Genomic DNA, 26,402 nt, shown 5'->3' on the forward strand with positions numbered 1-26,402 from the left:
GTGCAAAGGGGAAAGCAGCCCCAGAAGGGATGCCTTCTGTTTTATATCTGGTGTAATAACAAAGATAAAATATAAATTCAATAAATAATAACAGGAACATCGAATGGGAATGTGTTAGCCATGTGGAGGCATAGGAGTGGACCAACATTGAGTTAGTTAAGACATATTGAAAATAATGCTGAGATTTGTGTCTTTTATTCAGTGACTCTAGAGCTTTGGGGTCGGTGCAGTCAGGCCACCCTGTCTGAGAAATAGAGAGGAACAACAGTTTATTGCTATACCAGAGGAGTTAGGGCCAGTTTTTCTTTAGTAGTGTAGCCACAGATAGTTTTGTTAGCTCTAGTAGAGTGCCACAAACAATGTACATAAGTACATAATGTACTAATTAGAATTAGTGGAATTTAAACAGAAAACAAGACAATAGTTGGGGGAAGATTTGATAGTGCGTTGTAAGGAATTTGAGGGGAATGTATGCATGTATATGAACAAAATTTCCTGAAAAGGAATTTTTTACTAAATTTTTAAAAAATATTTTCTTTATGATTCTCCTTTATTCAGATTTCTATCTTACTTCTTAATACATATGAAAGCTTCATGTCATGGGGTCATATTCCCAGGAGTAGAATGTGATGAGCAAAGTAACCATTACTATCACACAGCTGTGAACCATGTAAGTTACAATAATTATCTATACAAAAGACATACCCAATGGAGCACAGTGTTAAGCCACTGTTGCCAGATGTTATGGGAGTAACCAACCATTTTTAAGTTGTATTTCAGGCCCACTCCATGAGATGGAATCAATTACGATACTCTCTATGAGGCCACAAACCTGAAGCTTGGTATGTCATGAATTCTAGGAGAAAATCTACTACTATTGAGCTATTAAATGAATGTAACAATAAAAAAGATTCCTGATAATATACAACTATAGCCATAGAATAATGCATCACTCATCCTCACTAGAGAAATTTCTTTATTTAAAAATCAATAGTTAATGAGAGAACCTAAAACTTGTGAAAATGAAGAGATTTTAAAATGCTCAAGTCTAACTAGGTAGGCTTTCTATAGAATAAGTCTCTCCGCAAAGCACAAGGATCTATGTAAAATGAAAATAAAAAAGATTGTGAGAGTCAGAGGTAGTAGATGACTTTAAGGAAACAGCATTGACAGACACAACATGCATGCATGTGTGTACATGAACTCACAGAGACTTTGACAAATTCACATGATCTCCACAAACTCAAGACAAAATGCTAGTGGCGACAAGTTGAAAGTCCTCCCTCTAGCTAAGGACTCACTGTAAGCAGAGAGTACCTGAGAGATGAAAGGTCAGGTTTTTGTCTATGGGGGTCATACAAGTTTCACTCCATGGCAGGCCTCACACGAGGAAAAGATATCCAACACAAACTAGACTCCATAGTTTTTGTTTTGTTTTGAAACACTGTGAGAAATATAAAGTGGTTGGGAAAGAAGATTGGATAGAATCTGGGAACATTTGAAGGAAAGGAATTAATATGATCAAAATACATTCAATAAAGCTCACAAAGAATATTTTAAAACACAGTTAAACAGGATTTTTTAAAGGATATTTAAGGATACTTTCCATTCTAGAATATTGCAACTAAAGCATTTGATACCAAATCTACAAAAGAGTTATCACAATAGTTCACTTTTACATCAAAATATTATTGATCAAATTATAGAGACATGATTACTATCAAAATCGTTCAAAAATTAACAAAGACAAGCAGATGTGGATAGAGGTGGTCCCATGAGAATCAGCAATGGTAAATTTCATGTTCTGTCACTTACTTATTGTCTCCTTTTTATTAGATGGTATTTTGTATAGACACTGAGAAAGATCAATAAATGTACTGACTCATTAACCATGCATCAAGAACAGTCAGTTAAGCCCCAGTTTTGTCTGGAATTCATTCTTGAAGTAAATTAATAAGTTCAATGTTCTTAGACACTGACTTTCTTAAGAGTCTAATAAAATTCCTTGAGGAAAAGTCATGCTCCAGTTATGACTGCATCCCGTGGCACAACCTTAAGAACAATGGGTTTTTCTGGTCCAAAAAGTCTTTGTCTACTTAATTTCAGAGGTATCTGCAACAGGAGAAGAAGAATATTGAGAAGCAATGGGTGAACCAACAAGAACACTAGATTAAAGTTAATAAATAAATAAATAAATAAACAAACAAACAAAAAGTGTTGGGCTAGAGAGATGGCTCAGAGGTTAATAGTACTGACTGCTCTTCCAGAGGTCCTGAGATTAATTCCCAGCAACCACATGGTGGATCACAACCATTTGTAATGCGATCTGATGCCCTCTTCTTTTGTGTCTGAGGGCAGTGACAGTATAGTCATACACATAAAATAAATAAATCCTAAAATTGTTTTGGGGGATGATAATGCTTTGCAGAACAAAAAAGCTTCATTTATTATCATGTATTGTGACATTATTTCTCCCTTATTCTAAAAGCTGTGTCAATTAGATGTTGAGAACTTGTATCTAAATGTTCATTATTTAAAATAGGGATTGAAAATCTACTGTATTCAGGACTTGAGACAAACTCATGCTGGTTTATACTACTTATGTTCTATTCTGATGTAGAGTAAAACATGTTTAATATTTTTAATCATATTCTTAGTTTTTATGTCAATAGTTTTTAAAATTTTTTTATGAGGTATATTTCTTTACTTACATTTCAAAGGTTATTCCCCTTCCCAATTTCCTGTCCATAAGCCCACATTCCCTTCTCTCCCCCTCCCCCATATGGGTATTCCTCCTATGCATCCCCCTTTTTGCCCCCACCCCCATATTCCCCTGCACTGGGGGTCCAACCTTGGCAGGACCTAGGGCTTTCCTTTCCCCTGGTGCCCCAACAAGGCTGTTCTCTGCTACATATAATATTTTTTAACTTTTGAAAATTTATTTTTAGTTTTGAAATTTGCAAGATAACCATGAGAGAATACATTTCAACTCTCTTAACAATCCCCAACTCCCAGATCATATCTCACCACTACTCTTAAGCATATTCAGTGCAGGACTTTTTTATAGTTTACTTGCTTTTCTAGCATCTATTCTTGGCTTCCAAGAATGTGAATAACGGGAAACTCTAATTCTACAGAATTTTCCAATAATGATTCAGCCTCATGCTCTTCAGTGATGAATGGGTAAAGCCTCCAATGGAGAAATCTTATAGTAATAGGAAAAGAAATAGGAACAACGTTTTCATGGAGACAGAGCAGTGTCAAATGTAAAATGACTGAAGCTTGAAAGAGCATCTGCCTCATGCCAGGTGTGCCACTACTCTCAAAGTAGAACCACGTTTTATCCATCTATATTTTTGTACAGAGTTTAAATGCTTTAATTAAAAAGTAATACATTAGGTGAAGATGTGTGTGGATAAAACTATACAACTGCTTTGAGGAACAGATCAAAGAATAAATGCATCTGTCTCTCTGTCCAAAAAGTAATTAATATAAAAAAGCCACACTCTAAATACACCAGTTATATATGATTCACCCATCCCTTTACATGAAACGAGAACAGGTTATTCATGAAAATGCCATGTAAATACTTTTTCTAAATGTCTTATTTTACTCTTTTATAATTTTAAGTACTGTCTGTACACATGATTTTAATGGGGGTATACAAAAAAGATATACATATAATATTTATACTCATGGTACTTTTAATTTGTTATTGAGGCTTTTATGAACAAAAAGATAATTGTAGGCCATGTTTTCAAACATTTATGAAGTGTTTTAAATATTAAAACTCTCCTCAAAAAATCTTTGAAGTTGGTTGAAGGAATAATATGAGCTTATATAAAAAAGAGAGGGGATATATGTCAATGCAGAGAGAAGATTTATTTTAAACTGAAGGTTTTAATGACACATGAGTGGTGAAAATATTCTACATGAGCTACAATTAAAACATGGAGTTAATCAGGACATAAAAATCTAAGAGGAAGGTTCATTTGGAGAGTGAAGAGGAGCTAGAAGTATGAGTAGAATAAGAAGGGGAATAAAGATACATATTTTATGAAAATGTGACAAATATCTATTTTCTAGAGCAAAGACACTAAGAAATGAGCTGGAATCACAACAATGTTCCATAAGGTTGAAATTCATCAAAACATGTAACTTTTTAAAGACCTACATTTTATGTATAGGAGTGTTTGCCTGAAAATTACATACATGCGACAAGTGGGAATACTCAAGAGAAACAAAAGTGGGCCAGCAGAGACCCTGGAAATAGACTTACACATGGTTGTGAGCCACTGTGTGGGTACTGGAAAATAAACTCACCTCCTTTAAAGGGCAGTAAATGTTCTTAACGACTGATTCATCTCATAAGACCCAGCAAATGCCTTTTAAAATAATGATCTATACTTGGCATGACATGGGAAATCAGAGATGAGCCTTTAAAGCAACACTGTGAGTAAGTTGTATTGTAATTTCAAAAAGATCAGGCATCCTGAGTTTCTGGTTTCTTTTTGAGACGCATAGCCCATGTTGGCTTCAAATTCACTAAGTGGCAAAGAGTTTCTTGAAATTCTGATCCTCAAGTCTCTAACTCCTGACTACAAGGATTATAGGCAAGTACGATCCAGCTCATTCATGTACTTCTGGGGATTAGAACCAGAGATTTGTACATGATAGGTCAACATTTTGCCAATGGAGAAACATCTCAGACATCATGTCTGAGTGTTTAAATTCTTAAAACACTTCTGTAATTCTAATCTGCATTCACTGCTTCAAAAGATTGTGAGAAGGTGGCTTCTTTGAGATCTGAAAGAAGAGTCCAACATGCAGCTAACATTGAAGACATGACCATTGCACCTATGAATGTCACATGACATACCAATCTCCAATGGACATGACGAGAATTTCAAACACAATGCATGGAATCCTGTCACACTGGCCTACACTGACTCTTCATAATACGAAGTTTTATTCTATGCAGACACAGAACAAAAGGCTCCTTAGCAAATAGTTTATTTGTCCAGAAAACAAAGTATTAAACCTCAAACATGCTTTATCATTTTTATACATAGAGCATACAATTGGAAAAATTCTTACCATAAAACACTGTTTGTAGAGATAGTTTTTCCCTCACCTGTGTTTCCTCACAAAGCTGGAAGGAGAAGTTTTGCAGAACTTTAGTGAGAGCAAGTTTCATATTCATGAGAGCAAACCTCATGCCAATACAGTTCCTGGGTCCATTTCCAAAGGGCAGATATACATAAGGATCAATGCTGCCCTTGTTCTCCTTGCTGAACCTGGAGACATAACAATAGAAGATAAGTTGATATAGGATAAAAGCATAAGAGCTACACATGTGAAGTTGCCTTTTAACATCTAACCAGAACACACAGGGAGTTTGGGAAAGGTTCATTGAACCTCTGCTTCAGGTAATTGGTCCTGAGAATTTTACCATAAAGGTCCTTTTCATTTCCCTTACCTTATAAGAGTCTCCATGTGGTTGAGATAAGATAAATGCTGCTGTTTAAAAAAATGCATGCTTATGAGGTCATATGGTAGTATAATAATGGTGTTATGGGGTAGGGGGAACCAACGATTTTCTGATTGAATGGAGGGCCAATTCAATGGGGGAAATTATTGCCTAGCACTGAAAATCTGGTTAAACACCCATGGCTGCAGACATTATAGATGAGGATGTAGTGCTCTTGTTTTGCTAAGTGGACCTGGTACCAAAATGCTTTCAAAATATTTATCTTTACATGCAAAAATTAGTGCTGATATAATCCTTGTTCAGAAAAGTTTCAGTTAGCAGTGAGATACAGTAAACAAAGAAACTCATGGCTGGTCATATTGTGGAAAAGTGGTGGAGTGCTCAGCCCCTCCAAAGTTCAGGAAACATCACAATTAAAGGGCAGAAAAAATTTAAGAGCCATGGCATGACATGGGTGCTGTGAAGTATTATCTTTTGTCTATGACACTTCCATTGCACTCATGTGCTCACAGCATCTGTGGATACCTACTACAAGACTAGACACATTATCATTCCATCATGGGGTGGAAATGGAACCCATGGGATACAACCTCCCTCAGAAGCTACTGACAATAAATGTTTGGTGGATGAAGGAGTTTTTCTTCAATGGTGCAGCCTTTCATGACTTCACTGTTCTCCAGTATTTATCTCCTACACATATGCTTATGCAAGAAACCTTAAATAAATCAAAAGTCACAAAAAATCACATGAAAAGAGCAGGAAGTCTGGTTGAAGATAAACAGGGATTCCACATGAGTGGGAGTGAGTAGATCAAGGCAATGCGAGCTAAAAATGACCAGAATCCATTATCCATTCATGTGATTGTCAAAAATTAAAAAGGAACAAGAAAACAAATACATCTTAAACAAAATAATTCATTTAAGATGATACTTTCTTCTAACTCTGAAAAGCACATTTCATTTCCACTACAGGAAAAGTGGGTTCCTCCCTCACACTCCAGTGTGTCATTAATTACTAAGGAAGGAGAAAAACATTCTGCATTTAATTGGTCTTATTTTCTTTCCATCTCACTTCCCCTCTCCTCTCTTTTCTTCAATCTCTCTGCCATTCTCCTCACAGAATGCAAATGAATGCAAAATCATATTATATCATTGTTCTATAGGATACATCATAACATACACAGGCCTGCATAGTGCAGAGTGGGTTCCTGCCTCTGGGTTTCTGGTACCTTTCTGGAAGAAATTCCTCAGGCTCTGGCCAGTGCTGTGGGTCATGTTGAAGAGTATAAAATGGAATCATCACCACTGACCCTTTGGGTATAAACACACCATCAAGTTTTATATCTTTTTTACAGACTCTCTCAAGTCTATAACCAATTGGATACAATCTGGGGGTTTCATTCAACACCATATCCAGATACTCCATTTCCATCACAGTATCATAGGTGGGAGGTGCCTGGGAAGAAAGAAAAAGACTTGTGCTGAGATCTTAGATTAACTTTTCAACTGTGTCTAGTGTTCAATTCTTAGTAGGTCCAAAGTCAGATCAGCAACTCAAAGGGCATTAATTAGTACTTACAATAAATTTTAAAGGATTTTAAAAATTGTTTTATTTTAGATATGTAGGTGTTTTAGTTATATATGTTTATGTACACCATATGAGTACAGTGCCCACAGAAGCCATAATAGAGCATCAGATTTACTGAACTAGAGTTAAAGCAGTTGAGACCTGCCAATTTCATGCTGAGACTCAAATATACCTTGATACTATGGAAGAGTAGCCAATGCTCTTAACCATCGTGACATCTATCAAGCTCCTTACAAAATAGAATAACTATCACTTGGTGCCTGGGAGATGCTCAATTAGTGAAGGGTCTATTAGGTAAGCTTGGGGATGAGAGTTCACATAGAAATCATTTATGAAGCCAGACACAGTGACCCCAATCTATAATCCCAGTAGCAGGTAGACTGAGATAGGGCATGCCTGGTGGTCACTGGCTAGACAACTTCACCCATCAATGAGCTCCATGTTTGGAGAGTGATTTAGAATTATACACAATGCAGGTCTATGACCTATTCTCTCTCTCTCTCTCTCTCTCTCTCTCTCTCTCTCTCTCTCTCTCACACACACACACACACAGAGTGTACCCATTTACATACATCCATACATACACACAAACAAGCACACACCAGAGAGAGAGAGAGAGAGAGAGAGAGAGAGAGAGAGAGAGAGAGAGAGAGAATATATATATAGATGATTTAGATACCAAGCCTCACACTTTGGCTTCTTTTCTTATAAATATACATAGATAGGGGAATCATGGCAGAGAGATGAGACAACCCATGAAGCTTAATGAAAGCCAAGACCGGCACCTCTCTGTGCACAGCTGGGACACAGTAGAACAAGAGAAGCAGAGAGCTGTATGCTAAGTGCATATCTTCAATCTCACATGGGTTGGCGATACTTGGTCCTCTTCTGGTCCTAGATAACAGATACACCAGGCCAAGCCCTTTGCTGAAAAACCCTCTGTTGGCATGAGAGGGTTTATTGCCCATTTCTTCTTCTGTGGCCCCTTTATGATCATTTCTAAACTGTGCTGGGAAAAATCAGTGATTGTGCTCTGGTTAAAAATTATCAAGGGCTGCTGAGATCTCTTAGTGAGCAAAGGCACCTGCCCTGGAGCCTACTGACCTGATTTGGAACTTGAAAACTCATGTAGTAAAGAGTGAACAAATTCCGTCAAGTTGTTTTTTGACATCTACACACATACCACAGCACGCATGCCCACATAGGAATATAAACTCATACTAAGTATGTACACATATAAATACCATATGCATATACATATATATGTATACAATATGCATATAAATATGTACATACGTACATACACACATACATATATAATACATACATACTTACATACATACAAATACATAAAAGAATTGCACCTGAATTTGAAAGTTGTCTCAGTCGTTTGAATCCTTACACTCATGCTCATTCACAGATACACCTACAAACACACACATTCACGCAAAATATTTACACACCCCCACACACAAGATACACAAAGTAACCCTCAGTCAAACACTCTGTCTCTGTCTTTGTCTCATTCTCTCTCTGTGTCTCTGCCTTTGCCTCTGTCTCTGCAGGTGATAAAAATGTGTCTTTGTTGAGACTTTTCCTTTTACCTCCCACACAATCTTCTCACCTTATTGGGTAGAGCCCTGTCGATTTCCTCCTGCAGTTTCTTCTGGCTGTCAGGGTGAGTGGCCAGGGAATACAAGACAAAGGAAAGTGTGCTGCTGGTGGTTTCATAGCTAGCAAAAATAAAGATAATTGCCTGGGCTACAATTTCAATGTCAGACAGGGCTGGAAGTAAGAAAACATCTCAGGTAAGTCATGATAGGAGGGACCATCACAGAGTAGATGAGGACAAAATCATAAGTCATGTCCAGATGGACTGTCACAGAAGAGATGAGGAGAAAAATGAAATGAGCCCTCATGTTTCTAGAGAGACAATGGAGATGTCAGTCACTCTGAGACTATCATCACTGTGACAGACTTGTGACACATTTAGAAAAGGAGAATGCTTCAGGCAGGTTGTTCCAATGTTTCTTCTGTTCCACATCATCCCAGTAGGCAGTTTCCAGACATAGATTTCTTGCTTGTAAAATTTATTTTTATTTATGGGCATTTCTGCAACTCTGAGCACAGGTGGTGCCATCTGGGGGGTGCTATGTGTTGGAGGAGGGTGCCCATGGAGACCAGAAGAGGACACTGGAGGCCATAGAACTAGTTACAGACTGTGGTACATCTTTTACCATGAATTCTGTGATTATGTTGTTGGTAAATTCTTTCTCTCAATTAGTTTAAGCCCTTACTACTAAACTGAAACTGGACTGTAAATCCACAATCGATGGCTATTTTTAAAATTAATATTTATTTTAGCAATCAAAAATGAAACAGAAAGTCTGAGGATATGCAGCCCAGAGATGGGAGTATGGCAACATGGGTTCAGTTCCAGCACTTTAAACACCAGACATGGTTATGTTTGTGTTCTGTGTTACACTGGAATATTGACTAGAGAGAAGAGAGCCAGTGATGGAGGAATTTGTCTTCTCAGCAGCAAGGGAATCAGCCCTCAAGGACTGCACACTGAGAGGTTCCTAGAAGCTCTATTTTTACACAAAAGGCAAGTTTAGCAAGTCAATTTCCACATACAAAAACCTCCTACCTGATAGTGGGCTTGTCTTGAAAGACCTAAGCAGTTCTCAGCCATAGGAGACTGTCTGGTTTGCCGGGTATGCCTTTACACAAAGTTATGCAAAGACTCTGGGAATACTTCCAAATAACATCATAAAATCTCAGATAACAATCACTGACAGAAGGCTACTTCAAAGCAGAGGTGCCATCCCTCAAGATTCATGCCAGATACAATGGTTCTGCTAAAACTCTGCTGCATAGTAGCACATGCCAGTAGTCTCAGGAGTTAAAAGTCATTCTCAGGCACATGGTGAATGTCCATCAACCTAGGCTACATGGACCTGTGGCAAAAGGGGGATGTGGTATACAAGAATTTGAATTAGCTGTTCACATGAAAGGGTTTCAAGTGGGGAAACAGGAGAGGACTCAAAACACAGAGTACTGGGTGACTTTAAACAGTAAATGTGGGACCTAAAAGATCACACTGCTGCATATAACATAATGATAACATAGTGAGTGTATGGGAAATAATTGAATAAGTAAAAATGGAAGACTACCTTTCCTTATCTTAAGGAAATAAGACAGAGTTGGATTGAGAAAGATACTACATTCATTCATCTGTTATCTGTACACACACCTACCTTGTGCACATGAGTAAACACTCCTGCAATGCATGTACAATACAAAGAATATAAAAAACCATTAAGTGTATTTTTTATGGTTTATCAAGATAGAGGTTTTCTGTGTAGTACTGGCATCTATGATGTAGACCAGGCAGCCCTTCAAGAGAAAGAGATCCACCTGCCTCTACCTCCCAAGTGCTAGGACTAAAGACATGCTCCGGGACTGCCCATGAGTGATTTTTAAGTACATGAAAGAATGAACAGAACTAGAGAATTTGTATGAAGAGGTTTTTCTCATAAGTTACTTAAACATTACACAAAGGAAAAGTAAATCTTTACCATGGATTATCGTAGAAAACACATGTCTACTAGGGGTTCCCAGAGAGCTTCTGCACCATTTGGGTACTTGTCCCCTGACTGGTTCTTTTGACATGGATGTCTAGGCAGAGGTCTGGGACTGTGATAGGAAGACACAAACAGCACCTGTGCTCATGCAGGTAACACAGAGACCATTGGAGATATCCATCATGACCATACTTTGTTAAGAGCAAACTTTTGCCCATGTGCATCCAGAAATTCCAAGTTGATAATAGCCATGTCTGTTTTCCATCAACTTGGCAGAAGTATCCCTTTACTGAGAAAAGCCCCTGTGTGACCACCCCTACTCCACAAGAGCTTCCTCAACAGTAGTATCCCTCTACCTTGACAAGCCTGTGTATATATATTCTGAGCAACTTACCCACTCCCCAAGAGCTGCCTTGTCCATAGACCAGGAAAGGTTTGCTTACCTTTATGAGACACTTTGTCTTTGGAATTATTATGAGCATTCATCATCAGCTGAAGAAAATCCACTCGGTGCTGGAAGGAGAAAGAGAAGTTACCAAAATGGAAGGTCAAAGGTAAGGTCAGAGGTGGATTAGGAGTACAGAACCTTAATTCTCTCATTTCTGAGAACATGGTTCCCTTAAATTCAAAACTGTGGCTAAGATTGCTTGAGTCATCAAGGAACAAAAGCAAGAGTGGATAAACTAGGATTAGCTTCCTCTTCCACCACGTTTACAAAAAATTACAATAGACACAAGCTTAAACAATCACTTTTATTCTTTGAAAATGTTTTTGAAAGCAAGAAACACATTTCCTTTTCAGTAACTTGTATTTGTTATTGGAGAGTTTCATACATGTACACAATCAAATATGGTCAACTCCACACCACTGTTTCCTCCATCTAAGTCCTTCTATATCAACTGTAACATTTCTTCCTCCATACCCCAGGACCTATTTTTAAACACCCACTAATTCTATCTAGTGATCTGCACATATGCATGGCTGTGGAGCCATCCACTGCCACATGTGAAACCTACCAGTGTCAATATCCTTCCTCCACTGCCAATTGTTCCTCTCCAAAGGTCAGAGCTTGGAGAGATCCTGTCCTATCTATGCTGGAGTTTTGACAGTCTTGATCATGCTCAGGTCTTATACCTTCATTCCTTATGCAGGATATTCTAGTTTTCATTCCTATTGATAAGAATTAATTCCTGGCTTATTATCAATAATTTTTTAAAAAAATATAACTTCTCCCCCAGAAAATATACTCTTTCTCTCTGTGTATTAGTCTAGCCTTTTCTACCTGTCATTAATACAGAGCTCAAGTGTTCACAGCCCAACATGTTTTCAAACTGTGACCCCCTCATGAAACCAACACTTTCTACCTTATGCTTAGAATCCAGGCGGGTTTGCTTCATTCTGTACACAAATTTTTGGAAAAATGCTACTGAATCCTTTGGGAAGAGGCAGATATTTAACATCTCATATATGGGGGTGAGGAATGGAAAGAGTACTGGAACAGAAAAAAGATAAGTTTTATTGGAAATGCAAGTTTCATTTAAATAAATCATAAAGCAATCCCAAGAATAAGTCACCAAAGTCGCAGCAAAGCCATCTCTCCATGACCTTCCCTCACACTGAGTCAGCACTGTACTGCTGCCACCACTCTGTGGAGTAACCAAAGCTGTAACCTGATTCTTAAGTTTAATTCTACTCCTGGAGTTCATGTGGATTCACAAAGGCCATTGAAATGGCTCAACAGCTAAAGATTTTTGCAGAAAAAGCTAACAACCCAAGTTTGATCCCTCGATCCCACTGTGGGAATGAAAAGTTGTGCTCTGATCTACACATGCCACACAAAAGTCAAATCATTCAACCATATGAAGAACAGGCAAGGTCACACCGAGAAATCCTGTCTCAAAAAGACCCAACCACAAAGGCAGATAAACAAAAAGTAGGGAGAATGAAAAAATCACATATTCTCCCTCACTTCCAGATTCTAGCCTACATGAATAACCACGTGGGAAGATCTGAGTGTAGGTAGCATTTAACACTTACAAGGAGGTGCATAGAATAATATTAGGTGACAAGAATGGAATGTAGGCAAAGGGATACATGAAATATAATTGTATGGAAATATAACTGACAGGGAAAATTATTAAAACCCTAAATTACACATCATGGTTAATTGTACCCAGACTATATATAAATAACAGTTAACACTCCCAGAAGAGCCAGGCTTAATTTCCAGTATCCAAGTGGTTGCTCACAACCACCTATAACTCCAGGTCAAGGAGATCCAAGGCCCCCTTATGGCCTCTTTATGCACTTTATGCATGCAGGCTAAACACCTATACACAGAAAATAAAAATAAATAGATCTTATAAAAATGATAAAGCAGTTGAGCTTTATCAATTGAAGATCTAGTCAGACAGTGGAAGTGCATTCCTTTAATCCCTGCACTCAGAGGAGTTAGATGAGTTCAAGACCAGCTTATTCTATAGAGTGAGTTCCAAGCTACTGAATGATAGACAGAAGAAAACCTGACCTTAAAAATAAAGAGAGGTCATGGGAGGTGATGGCGAGAGTAAGGGAGATGGAGAGTGAGAAGAAGAGGAAAAGATCTAAAAGCAGACACTAAAACATCGAAGTCCTTGCATTTCTGGCAGACGTTTACATGTAGAGTAGCTACTGCTGCTGTAGACAATGTACGTTCAATCACTTAATATGTTAAAAACTCAGTTACTTTCTAACTCAGCAAGGCTGATTCTGGAAATGACATAAAAACACATATTTAAACATAACCTTGTATAGGAAAGATCATAGCAGTGAAATCCATGGCAAACATGTAAGGCTGACTTCAATGGCCATCAACAGGTAGGGAGTAAAATTTGCTCCTAGACAAAGGATATAGTGATACTTGCTTCATTCAGTGTTTTGCTAAATGAAAGAGGCCTTTCACAGAGACCACATAGTGTATGATACCATTGATATGAAATGCCCAAAATACACAGATACAGAGGAAGTGAATTGGTGGTTCCTTACGTCAAGGTTGCTTTAAAGTTGCAAAATGACTAGGACATAATTGACATTGGTAATGGGCCAGGTCAATTCAGTCAATGCTGACCCCTAAGAGATCAGAGTACAGAGAATAAGGGGCTGTTGAGTACTGGACCCTAAATGGGGCATCTATATCAGCACCCCACCCATCAAGGATCAAGGAACACATGAAAGAGGATGTGGAAATAAAGTCAGAGGCAGGACTACCCAAAGACTATACATGGACTGACCCTGGACTCCAACCTCATAGGTAGCAATGAATAGCCTAGTAAGAGCACCAGTGGAAGGGGAAGCCCTTGGTCCTGCCAAGACTGAATCCCCAGTGAAGGTGATTGTTTGGGGGAGGGTGGTAATGGGGGGAGGATGGAGAGTGGAAGCCTATATATAAGGGGAGGGGGAGGGGTTAGGGGGATGTTGGCCCGGAAACCGGGAAGGGGAATAACAATCGAAATGTAAATAAGAAATACTCAAGTTAATAAAGATAAAAAAAAAGTCAGAGGCAGGAATGGGGAGTGTGAAATACCATATCCTAGACACGGCATGACCCTCTCTCGGATCAAGCCAATGATATTGGTCAGCATCCGAGCAGGCATGAACTCAATTGGTCACCAAAGCAGATAAAAGGACAGGAAATTGGGAGGAAGTTGTAATTCCATGTCTAAGTGATGTGGGAAGTTCGAGTTAGGGGTGGGTATAATCAAGGCAAATGGTATAGCTGTATGATCTTGCAACCATGGAGAGCTCTGAATTTGCAGAGAGCCAAATTGTACTTATAAATATTAGTATTTATACAAATGAAAGAATTCTAAAATAAAACCAGGACTCAGAAGTGCACACTGTAATCCCAGCCCTCAAGAGGCAGAGGTAGAGGAATCACTATAAGCTCAAGGCCACCCTGGTACACAGAGCAATCTCCAGGTCAGCTAGGACTACACAGTGAGACCCTGTCTGTCTCAAAGAAAAACAAAGTTCAAAAATAGAAGTAATTGGGCTACCTGTCTTTGAACATAGTGAAAATACTAAACTGTGCCTTTAGGGGATTAATTACATGGTAGGTGAACTACATACCACTAGAGCCAAGTGGGAAGAGAAAGGCAGACCTGGCAAATGGCCACATACAAGAGCAATGAATCACAAGGCAGAAAAACCACCCTCATACCTACTGACAAGAACAACGGATCAAAAAAGTCAAATCTTTGGAATTTCTTGACTTTCTCCACAAAAGGATCCTTTGGGTTGTTGATGGAATTGATGTTAACTTCAAATGATGTGCTGGTAATAACATCCATGCTGTAGGCACCAAACACTCTGAGAAGAGAGAGGAGTGGGAATTTAACGCAGGCATCAGGGAGCGAGAAAGTATTCATATTCTCAGGAGACAGGAAATATCACCTCAATATAGACCAAGCCCTTCCCAGCCTACCCACCCTCTACCCCTGCAAGCTTCATACTGTCACATTTGTTTCTTTTAAATTATATATAATGTCATCTCCTGTCTAAAGGGGCAAGGACAATCATCTGGCCCACTGAAACTCCACCAGAAGGATGACCCTGTACCCCAGTTTCCCTATCTCCCATGATGACAGTGATGGACCAGCACTCACTCTTTCATAGCAAGAGGCTTGCCTTTCTCTACCTTTTGCTTCAAGTACTTTACCAAAATGTCTCCATAGTGTTCGATGATGGGGAACATCTAAACAAAAATGAAAAGCCTCCACAGTTAAAATGTGGACTCCAGTCACGTAGTTGCAGTTAAAAGAATTGCAGTCACCTCCTTGAGTCTTCCACTGGTAAATGTGGGGGACAGGAAGGCTCTATATCTTTTCCACTCCTCGTCCTTAGCTACAGAGATGGATTTGCTCATGATCCCCACTGGGCCAATATTCTAGAGTTAAAAAAAAGAAGCCTGTGAGAAATCAGGTGCATGTTTGGCTGCCTATTGTGGTTCCAACTTTATATTTCAGCATCCGTTTAAAAGTAAATATCTATGTGGCTAGAAATCTAGGTTCAGGGTTCAAGGAGAAGATGAGAACAAGATTTAGTTGATCTCCAGAGCTGTGCATATGGCATTTCACTTGGAGAAAAATAGAAAGATAACTTTGCATCAGACAAGTTCTCCAGGTCTATATGTCTCATATTTACATGAACAGAGTGAAAAGGATGCCTTCATATGCTTTGTGTCTGTCTGTCTATCTATGTGTCTGTATATGTCTGTCTCTCTGTGGGTCTCTCTCTGTCTCTCTGTCTCTCTGTCTCTGTCTCTCTGTCTCTCTCTCTGTCTCTGTCTCTGTCTCTCTCTCTCTCTCTCTCTCTCTCTCTCTCTCTCTCTCTGTGTGTGTGTGTGTACACATGAATGTTGGTTCACATGTTCATGTGTGCTCCAGTGAGGTCAGGTATCATTCTGTATATCTCTATATGGCCTTTATGAGGCAATGTCTCTATATGAATCTAGAAGACTCTGGTTTGACTAGAGTTGCTATGAAACAGGTCCCTATGATCTTCCTTTTTCCACATGTATCTCTAGAGTCACACATGAATGTTGCTCTGCCCAGCCTTTTTGTGGATGCCGAGGATGTAAACTTGGGTCCTTTAGTCATTGTTGAAGCCATCTGCCTAGGCCTGGGACACTTAAAAGATTTGATAGTTCGGTTTTTTAAGAATTATTTTACTATCACATGGGTTTGGCCTAACATTGCTCATTTTATAATGTTAACTTTTATTCCCCAAACTGCTTACAGGAGTGTTAGCATGTAAGATACTGAGGGACCCTGACCCCAGTTGGCTCCAATTGTTAAATAAAGATGCCAGAAGTCAATGGCTGGGAAGGACAGACAGAGGTAGGACTTTTAGGATTCACGAGCTTGGGAGAGAGAGGTGGAAGCAGCAGAATCACCATGAGAGGAACATAGGGCAGACCAGCCACTTAAGTATTTAGGTAGATGGTTCTAGTGGCCATGTCTCCACTTGGGTCTGTGGAACCAAAGATCAAATTTGGATCGTAAAGAATGTTATCCTTGGAATACAGAAGGGGAGAGTTTTCTAGTCACCAAAAATATTAGAAATGCCCAGCTATTAAGCTAGTCAAGGCATATTCAAATTAACTTGTGTGTGTGTGTGTGTGTGGGGTATCTGTCTATCTGTATGTCTGTATGTCTGTCTATCTTTCTGTGTTATATCTGTCACAATGCATATGTCTATGTGTGTGTGTATATAACTGTGTGTATGTGTCTATGTATTTCTGTGTGTTTCTGTATATATCTGCCTCTGTATGTGTATGTCTGTCTATGTTTGTTTCTGTGCTTTTGTCTGTCTCTATGTATGTGTCTGTCTCTGTGTGTGTGTGTGTGTGTATCTCTGTGTCTGCATCTGGCTCTCTGTAAGGGTATCTCTCTTTCTCTGTCTCCCTCCATAGCTCTGTCTCTTTCTATATATCTCTCTGTCTCTTTCCCCCTCTGTGTTTGTGTATCTCTGATTGTATGTGTATCTCTCTGTGAGTGATACACATGAATGCTAGTGCACATGCCCAGCTGTGCTCATATGGAGACCAGAGGTCACGCATCATTTTTTATACCTCTCTATTGTATTTTTGAGGCAAGGATCTCCTTGAATCTAGAAGGTTCTGCTTTGGCTGGAGTAGCTAGCAAACAAGCCACTAGGTGACATGAGGATAGAACTAGAAATATCATCTTCATTGAGGTAACCCACACCCCAAAATATTTGCATGGGATGTACTCACTTATGAGTGAATGTTACCCATAAAATACAGGGTAACCATGCTACCACATACAGACCAAAAGAAACTATGTAATGAGGAGTGCCCAAGGGAAGAAGCATGAATCAAACAGAACATGAAACAAAATAGACAGGGCAGGTGCATAGAGTGAAGGAACTGGATGTGACAGGGTGTGGACAGGGAAATAGGGATGAAGATCAGTTTTGGGAGGTTAGAGAGGGCTGCAAGACAGAACAGGGATCATTGGTTGAACATCTTTGGGACTAACCAGATACCTGGGATGGTGGAGGTTCTGAGAAGTCTATGGGGGTAACCCAAACTGAGATTCCAAGTCTCAAGCTGTGGATATGAAGACTGAAGTGGTCACCTCTTGTAGAGAAGCAGGACTTCCAGAGGAGGAAGGAGCACATCAATCCACACATAAAACCACCCATACAAAACTTTTCTTGCTAAAAATGGTGCAGGGATTAAGATGAGAGAAGACCAACTAATGACTGAACAAAGGTGAGACCAATACAATTAGAGAGTATAAATAGGAGAATATAAATGATCCTCTGCTATGCTTTCAGAACTAGCATAACTGAGTTCTCAGAGGCCTCATCCAGCAGCACGTAGGAAAAGATGCAGAGATCCTCAGCCAAAAATGGGGCAGAACTTGGGGAGTCATGTGCAAAAGTTTGAGGTAGGATTGAATAAGCCAGGAGGTTCAAGCATACCACATGAAAACCCACAGAGTCAAAATCCTGGGCCAATGAAGGCTCACAGATACTGAACCATCAACCAAAGTAATTAGAGGAGCTGAATATAGGCTCCCTGCACATTTGTAGTAGAAGTGCAGCTTGGTCTTCCTGTGGGTCTCCTAAGAATTGGAGCTGGGGCAGTCTTTTCATTGCCAGCCATTGGATATGGTCCCCCTAACTGGACTGCCTGGTTGGGTCTCAGTGGGAGAGGATCTCCTTACTTCTTTTTTTTTTATTAACTTGAGTATTTCTTATATACATTTCGAGTGTTATTCCCTTTCCCGGTTTCCGGGCAAACATCCCCCTCCCCTTCCTTATGGGTGTTCCCCTCCCAACCCTCCCCCCATTGCCGCCCTCCCCCCAACAGTCTAGTTCACTGGGGGTTCAGTCTTAGCAGGACCCAGGGCTTCCCCTTCCACTGGTGCTCTTTTTTTATCTTTATTAACTTGAGTATTTCTTATTTATATTTCGATTATTATTGCCCTTCCCGGTTTCCGGGCCAACATCCCCCTAGCCCCTCTCCCTCCCTTTCTATATAGGCTTCCCTTCCCCATCCTCCCCCCATTACCACCCTCCCCCCAACAATCTCATTCACTGGGGGTTCAGTCTTGGCAGGACCAAGGGCTTCCCCTTCCACTGGTGCTCTTACTAGGCTATTCATTGCTACCTATGAGGTTGGAGCCCAGAGTCAGTCCATGTATAGTCTTTGGGTCCTTCCACTGGTGCTCTTACTGGTATATTCATTGCTACCTATGAGGTCAGAGTCCAGGGTCAATCCATGTATAGTCTTTAGGTAGTGGCTTAGTCCCTGGAAGCTCTGGTTGCTTGGCATTGTTGTACATATGGGGTCTCGAGCCCCTTCAAGCTCTTCCAGTTCTTTCTCTGATTCCTTCAATGGGGGTCCTATTCTCAGTTCAGTGGTTTGCTGCTGGCATTCGCCTCTGTATTTGCTGTATTCTGGCTGTGTCTCTCAGGAGCGATCTACATCCGGCTCCTGTCGGTCTGCACTTCTTCATCCATCTTGTCTAATTGGGTGGCTGTATATGTATGGGCCACATGTGGGGCAGGCTCTGAATGGGTGTTCCTTCAGTCTCTGTTTTAATCTTTGCCTCTCTCTTCCCTGCCAAGGGTATTCTTGTTCCCCTTTTAAAGAAGGAATGAAGCATTCACATTTTGATCATCCGTCTTGAGTTTCATTTGTTCTAGGCATCTAGGGTAATTCAAGCATTTGGGCTAATAGCCACTTATCAATGAGTGCATACCATGTATGTCTTTCTGTGATTGGGTTAGCTCACTCGATCTCCTTACTTCTGATGCTACTGGATATCCCATGACAAGGTGGTTCACAAGCAGAACTTCTGAGAAGAAGGGAAAGTGACTATAGAGAGAGAGATCAGTAAGGGAGGGATTAGGAGGAAAGGAGAGAGGTGAGGGGAGTTGCAATCTGGATGCAAATTGAATAAATAAATTAATGAGTGAAAAAACAATATGACATACCCGCCGGTTTGTGAAGACAGAAAAGCATTCCTTCACTAGCACACTCTTGATCATTTCTGTGTCCATGATGGCAAACACAGGCGTTTGACCATCAAACAACCTGTGTGGGGAAGACTACTGATGAACCAGGTTCTGAAGTGAGAGCCACCACCAGACATTGTTCCTAATATTGCAGGATCCTTATTCTGCTTATACAAAACAGGGTCACAGGAGTTCTCAGTTCAGCTTAGGAATTCTGATCCCTGAAAAAATGGAGTCTATAAAAAGTGGTATGCAATGTCATTCAAGACACAATGAGTCCCTTAAAGACAATACCTTTAGGAAAGTTACCGAAATGGGAAATAACAAGTAGCAATTTGCTAAGTATAGATGTGTTTATGTGGGAATTGCCTAGACCATTATCTATGATTTTGCACATTTGAATTATTGCAAGGGGCAGGAGAGATTACTTCACAGTTAGGAGCACATATTGCTGTTTCAGAGGACCCAAGTTTTATTCCTAGGATGATTCACAACCACCTGTAACAGCAGGTCCATGGATATCCAATATTTCTGGTCTCCATGATCATCTACTATCATGTACAGAATGGCACACACACACACACACACACACACACACACACACACACACACACACAAACAGAGAATTAAAAGTAGAGATTTAAAATTTAAATTCTAAAATAAAAATGAATCATTAAATATTTAAAATAAAATTATAATGGTAAATATTTTAAAGTAAGGTTGATAAATAATAAATCCTTACCATTCAATTTAAATGTAAACATTGTTCTATGCAAGTGCTGCTTGCAGACACATTTTGATCCCAGCACACAGATGACAGAAGACATGAAAATCTCTGTAAGATCGAGGAAAGTCTGATCTATAATGTGAGTCCAGGACAACCAGAGCTACACACTGAGAAACCCTAACTTGAAAATGAGAGGAAGATTTTAATTTTCAGAATAATAGAATATATTAACATCTAGTGTCGAGATGCAGCTCAGTTTTAATATGCCTGCCTAGAGCGCACCAGACATGATTTTGGTACATTGAGATAAAAATACAAAATTTAACTGAGCTGAGGCACCTGTATCTACTTCTCCAAGACTCAGGTAGTCTGAAAGACAGGGCAGGAAGAACATGAGAGCCAGGAAGCAGAGGGGAGAGCTATGCAGGCTGTCTTCTATACTCCTGAATTCACTGCAGATGGGTTCACCTCACATGTCCTGTGCATGACTGTCAACATTAACATCCTGACACTGCCTACCAATTTGCACACAGCTACTTGGAGTGGGGAAGCAAAATGGCCCAAAGAGGCCCTTAATGATGCCAGCTCAGTCTTTGGGATCTATGTGGTGGAAAGAGAGAACTGACTGTCACAAGCTGTGATCTGATACACACTTTTACCAAGACCCTTGGCAGGGGCTGAGGAGATGTTTGAGCATATGATGGCACCTGTACCAAGCCTTATGACTCGAGTTCAGTCTTCTGGAAGTAGAGAATTAAATTCCACAAGTTTTTCTCTGCCCTACATATATGTACCAGAACACATGGTCCCCATTCCCAGAAAAACACATTGATTTAGAGTACAACATAAAAAACAAATTCTCTATACGCACAGAGTCTTTTAATTCTAAGCATGAAACATTTACCAAGCACTTAGCTAGGTCATCAACTCCAGTCTTCTGCAGTCAAATGACATACTAATTTTACAGTGAAGTGAAGGAATGTGGGCTTTATAAAGAAATGAGCAAGTGTGGCAAGGAAATGGAACAAGTAATTTGCTAGAGCAGATCAGAGGGACCTGCAGCAATACATCACATGCCAGGAAAAGGAAGTTTCAAAGCAGAAAACAAATTAGAAGGGGACACTGGATAAACTTGAGGCATAGGCATATACCCAGGGGTCACACATACTCACACAATGGAGGATGGTAGACTGTGTGAAGGCCATGGGGGCAGGTGGGGTTAGGGACCAGGTTGTAAAGTGAAAATATAAATAATTAACAGGAGAAAGAGAGAACTCAAGTCTGTGGAACATCAAACCTATCAAAAGCCACAGTGTACAATGTTAATGAGACCTCTGAACCCTGGCACTTAATGACATGTAGTATCACCTTTACATGGAAAGATGCATGGCTTCAAAATATTGTTCTTGCACAAGTGGAGTGCCCCCTCCTAAAGAGAGTCAACTAAATGAACCTTTCCAGAATACTCACCCCCATATTTTCCCACACTTCTTATAGCACTCCATGTCGAATTTCCATAAGCCCTGGAAAGAGAAATATCATGAAATCCATTACTGTCCTCTATGTATTGACCTTTCTGTAGCCAGAGCACGAAAACTTCAGATCCCATGAAGTCAGATTTATTGTCTCTGACACAAAAAACTCTTATTCAAAAATTTTGACATGTCAAGGGCAGGATTGGTGGGTGAGGAAAGACAGAATGAGAGAGTAGGATATATTACACCTTCCTGTGGCCTCTGCATGCCAACTCACAGACACATACATGTATACAGATATAACATATATAAAACACACACTAATAGTAATAATAATAATTATTATCATCAACAGAATTGTTATTAAATAATATGCAAGATAAGCACAGATCCTGTAGGAAGAGAATCCTGAGCAGAAAGCAGCAAAAACTGTCACTTTGCCCTCTCGGTGTGAGCTTGGAAATGTCTGTCTAGGGGACTGACCATGGACCAGGTGCCAAAGTGCAATAATCACAAACCATCTTCCCAGACTTAGAGCCTTCATGCCACATTACATACTCATTACTCAATTTTCTAATAATTTTGTTAAATCATCCTTTTCTTAGTGGCTTTGCTTTTAACAAACATTAAAAGTATAAGAAGAAAGTAAAAGAAAAAACTATATAGGTAAGGATCTATCAGAGACAACCATCATCCTGTCTCAGATGGTCTCACTTGCTATTCTGACTCATGAATAAGACTGATGTCTTTAAAGGAAGAGAGACAGCTGTAGATACCATTCAGTACCTACAGTGGAACACTTTGCCTAGCATGTGCAACGTTCCTCAGTTAAGGGCACTGGCTAACCTTACAAGTTCCATTCCAAGAACCCACTCGAGCTTCAGGGAATACATTGCCCTCTTCTGTGCTCCATAGGTACTGCACTCACATGCACAAACACACATATACAACCTTGTACACATAAAATATTTCTGAATCAATTAATCCCTAACCAAGACTCCATTACCTAAAGGAAGAGAGAAAGTAAATGCCCTAGTTCTGAAGAACCAAATATTCCATAATAGTGCAAGCAGAGTCTAGAGCCATACAAAAACATCATGGGTTCAAAGATTAACCAGATAATTCAAGTATATGAAAAGCCTCCTAAATGTGGGGGCTTGGGGGATCAGGGATAAGCTGATGCTTCATAAATATTCACCAAAAAGAACAAAAGCATCATTCATAAGAGCTCATACAAAGACAAGTTTAATCTAATAAATAAAGATTGATGTCCTAGAATTTAGAACCTCTTCAAGATTTTCTCCAAATAACCACAGCTGTGTCTTCCTGGAATCTACACTGAGCAAAAATCAATGTCTTCCATTACTGCTCACAAGGTCAGAGCATCAAGATTGAATAAGATCTGGGCACTTTACCTAAGGTGAAATTTCAATAAACTAGGACCTGGGACATGCCCCCAAATGAAAAAGGACTTGCCAGCAAGCCTGATAACCTGAGCTCTATCCATAGGACTAAGATTTCCATAAGAGCAGACTCACTCTTACAAACTGTCCTCTGACCTACCTATTCCTGCAATGGCATATACACACCCTCAACCAAAAATGAATAAATGGGGGGTGACAATAGAGCTATGGAAATGCTTCAGTGGAAAAAGCACCCTGCAAAAACAAGAATTTGAGTCCCCAGGATCTGTGTCAGTAGCTAGCAGGAGGTAATAGAAGCAGATCATAAGATGCAGAGACAAGGGACACCAAGAGAAAGTTGATACATTAACTAATCACAACAGAGAGATCTGGGTCAATGTAAGAGATTCTATTATATTGAAGAAATTGACAGAATTTGAAATTGAAATTCAGAGCAATCAGCAAGACACCCAGTGTCAACCTCTGACTTACACATACACACACATACGCATGCATAAGACCCTGCACACACATATGGGCACTCACACACATGCAAATGCCTGGATCCACTCTATAAAAATATATACACACACGAACAACTATTAAGTTTTAAGTTGGCAATAGAGACCCAAGGGACTCAAAAACATTCTCAAGAATCAGGAGGACACACAGTATGAGGGCCTGATGTCTCAGGGTTTCCTCATAAGGAGCATTTAATAGCACTAAGACATTATTGGCCACAAGCAAAAACCATAGGGAAAACTTAGTCAACACTCACCCTGTAGTAATTCAGCACAGTGCCTAAAAAAGGCAGAGGTTTTGGCCCAGGAATTCCCTGTTTCTTAAAAATTCCATGTGTACGGGTCCCAAATCTGTAAAGGGAAACGGAAAGAAGTGTGGCCATACACACAGTAGAGAGGAGACAAGCAAGACCATCATCAAACACTGAAACAAACCAACGATTGGCTGCTCCTCCAGTTCCCAGACAGTTTTGGGAATGGTGAGGGGGCCAGTGTGCATGTCAGCCCATTGCTGATATCCAAGTTTGCTTAGTTCTCATGGATCTAGAGATAACCAAAACTAAGTTATCAGTAAACTGCTGGTGGATGTTTTTATGCAGTGTATATTCAATTACTGATTTCTGTACCCACATATTTAATTATTGAGCTCTTGCTCAGAATTTGGCCTTGTCATTATTATAAAGCATCTCCTGAGTCAGTATTTTACACAACATTGTTCTTCACCATCTTCTGATTGGTTAAGTCAAGGGTAGAACAATCTATAGTTAGGTATGAGAGAAAGAGGGGGACCTCTGTGCACAGAGAGACGGAGAGGGTCTCAGGTGGGACCTGGAAACACAGTGAAGAGGGAGGTACCATAGTGAGGTTACAATAGCAGGTAACAGGTCATGGTTGAGAAGTAGGGTGGTCAACTTAGAATAGCTCAGAATCTGTCCAGATTTCTCTGAAGGTTTTAAAAAATACAAAGTTGTCTGTGTCATTATACAGACCAAGGATAGCATAGAAAACTCCAAACTTTCACAGTAAACATCAAAAGAGGGAGTTGAAGAAGTATGGGGATTGGGGTTTCCAACAGATCAACATATCAGTAGGAAGAGTTAGTGCTACGGGGGCTATAGTTCAGAAGTAAAGATTTTGCACAGCATATGTACACTCTAGCTTGATCCCCCATACTGCCAAAATATTAAAATGCAAAATTAATTTGGTCCTCATTACATTTTGGGCTTTTGAGTTGACTCCTCAATTAAAGGCACTGACTGCTAATGTTGATGATCTGAATTTGGTCTTCAGGACCCATGTGATAGGAGAAAACTGACTCTGAAAAGTTGTCTCCTGATATACATATATACACACAGACACACACACACAGAGTAGCATCTGCTGCCCCTAACCACAATAGATAAAAACATGAAACTTTGAAAACTTTTTACAAGAGTTAATTTCAACTTCTGCTATCTGGTGGAGGAGGGTCTTGTGCTCTGTGTTTTCAGATGCTGGTTCCTGTGCCTTGAGACATGGATATAGTCCAGACATGGGCAATGTCTTCAGTATTGAAGAATCTCTGCTATCAATGTGGTGTATGAATATTCCCCTGTTATCCTGATTGGTTAATTAAAGATTGAACAGTAAATGACTGGGCAAAGGAGAAGAAGTTGTTGACCACAAGGCAGTTGAGTGTCCAGGAGAAGGGCCATGAGGAAAGTGGACGAAGAACAAGGTCAAATTGAGGTCAGTTCTGAGAAGAAGTGACCAAGGGTGCTTACAATGAGGACACACATGGAACAGAGCAAGCCAGGGACAAGGTCATATTGCAAGTAAAATGGGGGCCTGCCTGAGATGTAGATAGCTTTGCACATTAGAATAGCTTAGAGCCTGCCCAGTCATAGTCCTTAAAGCTTGCTAATAAACTTAATATGTCTGTGTCTCAATCAGTTATTTAGAAGTTAGCCAGGTTAGAAAATTTCCATCTTTTATAACCATCCTAGTTTGCCTGTGGAAGGTGTCAGATCACCTGGAGCTGTAGTTCCAAAATGATTGCAAGCTGCATGGGGATATTTGGGTTCAAATCCTGGTCCTCTGAAAGAGCAGCCAGTGCCCTTAACTATGGAGCCATCATTGCTTCAGCCTGATTCCGATATCATTTTTATCCCCCCAATAATAACAGAATACAGGTCTGAGTATCACTTCAAACCCAAGAACCTGATTGAAGGAAGGAACTTCTGAAGTCACTCACCGGTAGAAGAGCACAAGGATGATTGCTAGGAGGAGCCAGGTTTCCAGTGAGAGAGCTGAAACCAGGTCCATCCCTGCTTGTCAGTCAGCAATTTACTTCTCTGTGTTCTCCTTCTACCTGTGCCTGTGACCCTCTGCAGGGCTTCCCTTCTGCCCACACTGCTGCACTGAGGCCAGCCTGCAGTACTTAAATGCTGGGAAGGTGGGTGGCACCAGGGATCCAGCCAATAGATGGATCACATCTCCCTCACCTGGACCTTGGTACTCTCTTCCCCTAGACAGTTCATCTACAGCCTCTTTGACCTCCTTTGAGCTAACATTCCGTCTGGCATCAGGGAACAACAATGGA

The 26,402-nt window shown here is 40.0% G+C and overlaps 1 protein-coding gene across 10 annotated transcripts in view; it reads right to left on the minus strand.

The window, feature by feature from the left end:
* Positions 1-1,552: 1,552 nt before the first annotated feature.
* Positions 1,553-26,402, minus strand: part of Cyp3a73 (cytochrome P450, family 3, subfamily a, polypeptide 73) — a 38,949-nt gene continuing 14,099 nt past the window's right edge. Inside the window, exons 1-13 of one of the 10 annotated variants that reach the window (XM_087579645.1) lie at positions 26,055-26,217; positions 24,079-24,172; positions 21,893-21,945; positions 19,675-19,774; positions 15,476-15,589; positions 15,309-15,397; positions 14,864-15,012; positions 12,030-12,157; positions 11,109-11,178; positions 8,703-8,863; positions 6,720-6,946; positions 5,135-5,297; positions 1,553-2,112 (exon numbers count right to left, since the gene is read on the minus strand). In XM_087579645.1, coding sequence (XP_087435771.1) covers positions 2,017-2,112; positions 5,135-5,297; positions 6,720-6,946; positions 8,703-8,863; positions 11,109-11,178; positions 12,030-12,157; positions 14,864-15,012; positions 15,309-15,397; positions 15,476-15,589; positions 19,675-19,774; positions 21,893-21,945; positions 24,079-24,172; positions 26,055-26,125 — 1,515 coding nt within the window. In that variant the 5' untranslated portion in view covers positions 26,126-26,217 and the 3' untranslated portion in view covers positions 1,553-2,016. Of the gene's footprint in view, positions 2,113-5,097; positions 5,298-6,719; positions 6,947-8,702; positions 8,864-11,108; positions 11,179-12,029; positions 12,158-14,863; positions 15,013-15,308; positions 15,398-15,475; positions 15,590-19,439; positions 19,533-19,674; positions 19,775-20,437; positions 20,531-21,892; positions 21,946-24,078; positions 24,173-26,054; positions 26,218-26,402 lie in introns of those variants that run through there. The other 9 variants (XM_087579646.1, XM_087579653.1, XM_087579647.1 and 6 more) reach the window with 9 other exon arrangements.

The sequence above is a fragment of the Rattus norvegicus genome, chromosome 12 (genome assembly GCF_021556685.1).
Source record: "Rattus norvegicus strain SHRSP/BbbUtx chromosome 12, alternate assembly SHRSP_T2T, whole genome shotgun sequence".
Classification (NCBI taxonomy): domain Eukaryota; kingdom Metazoa; phylum Chordata; class Mammalia; order Rodentia; family Muridae; genus Rattus; species Rattus norvegicus.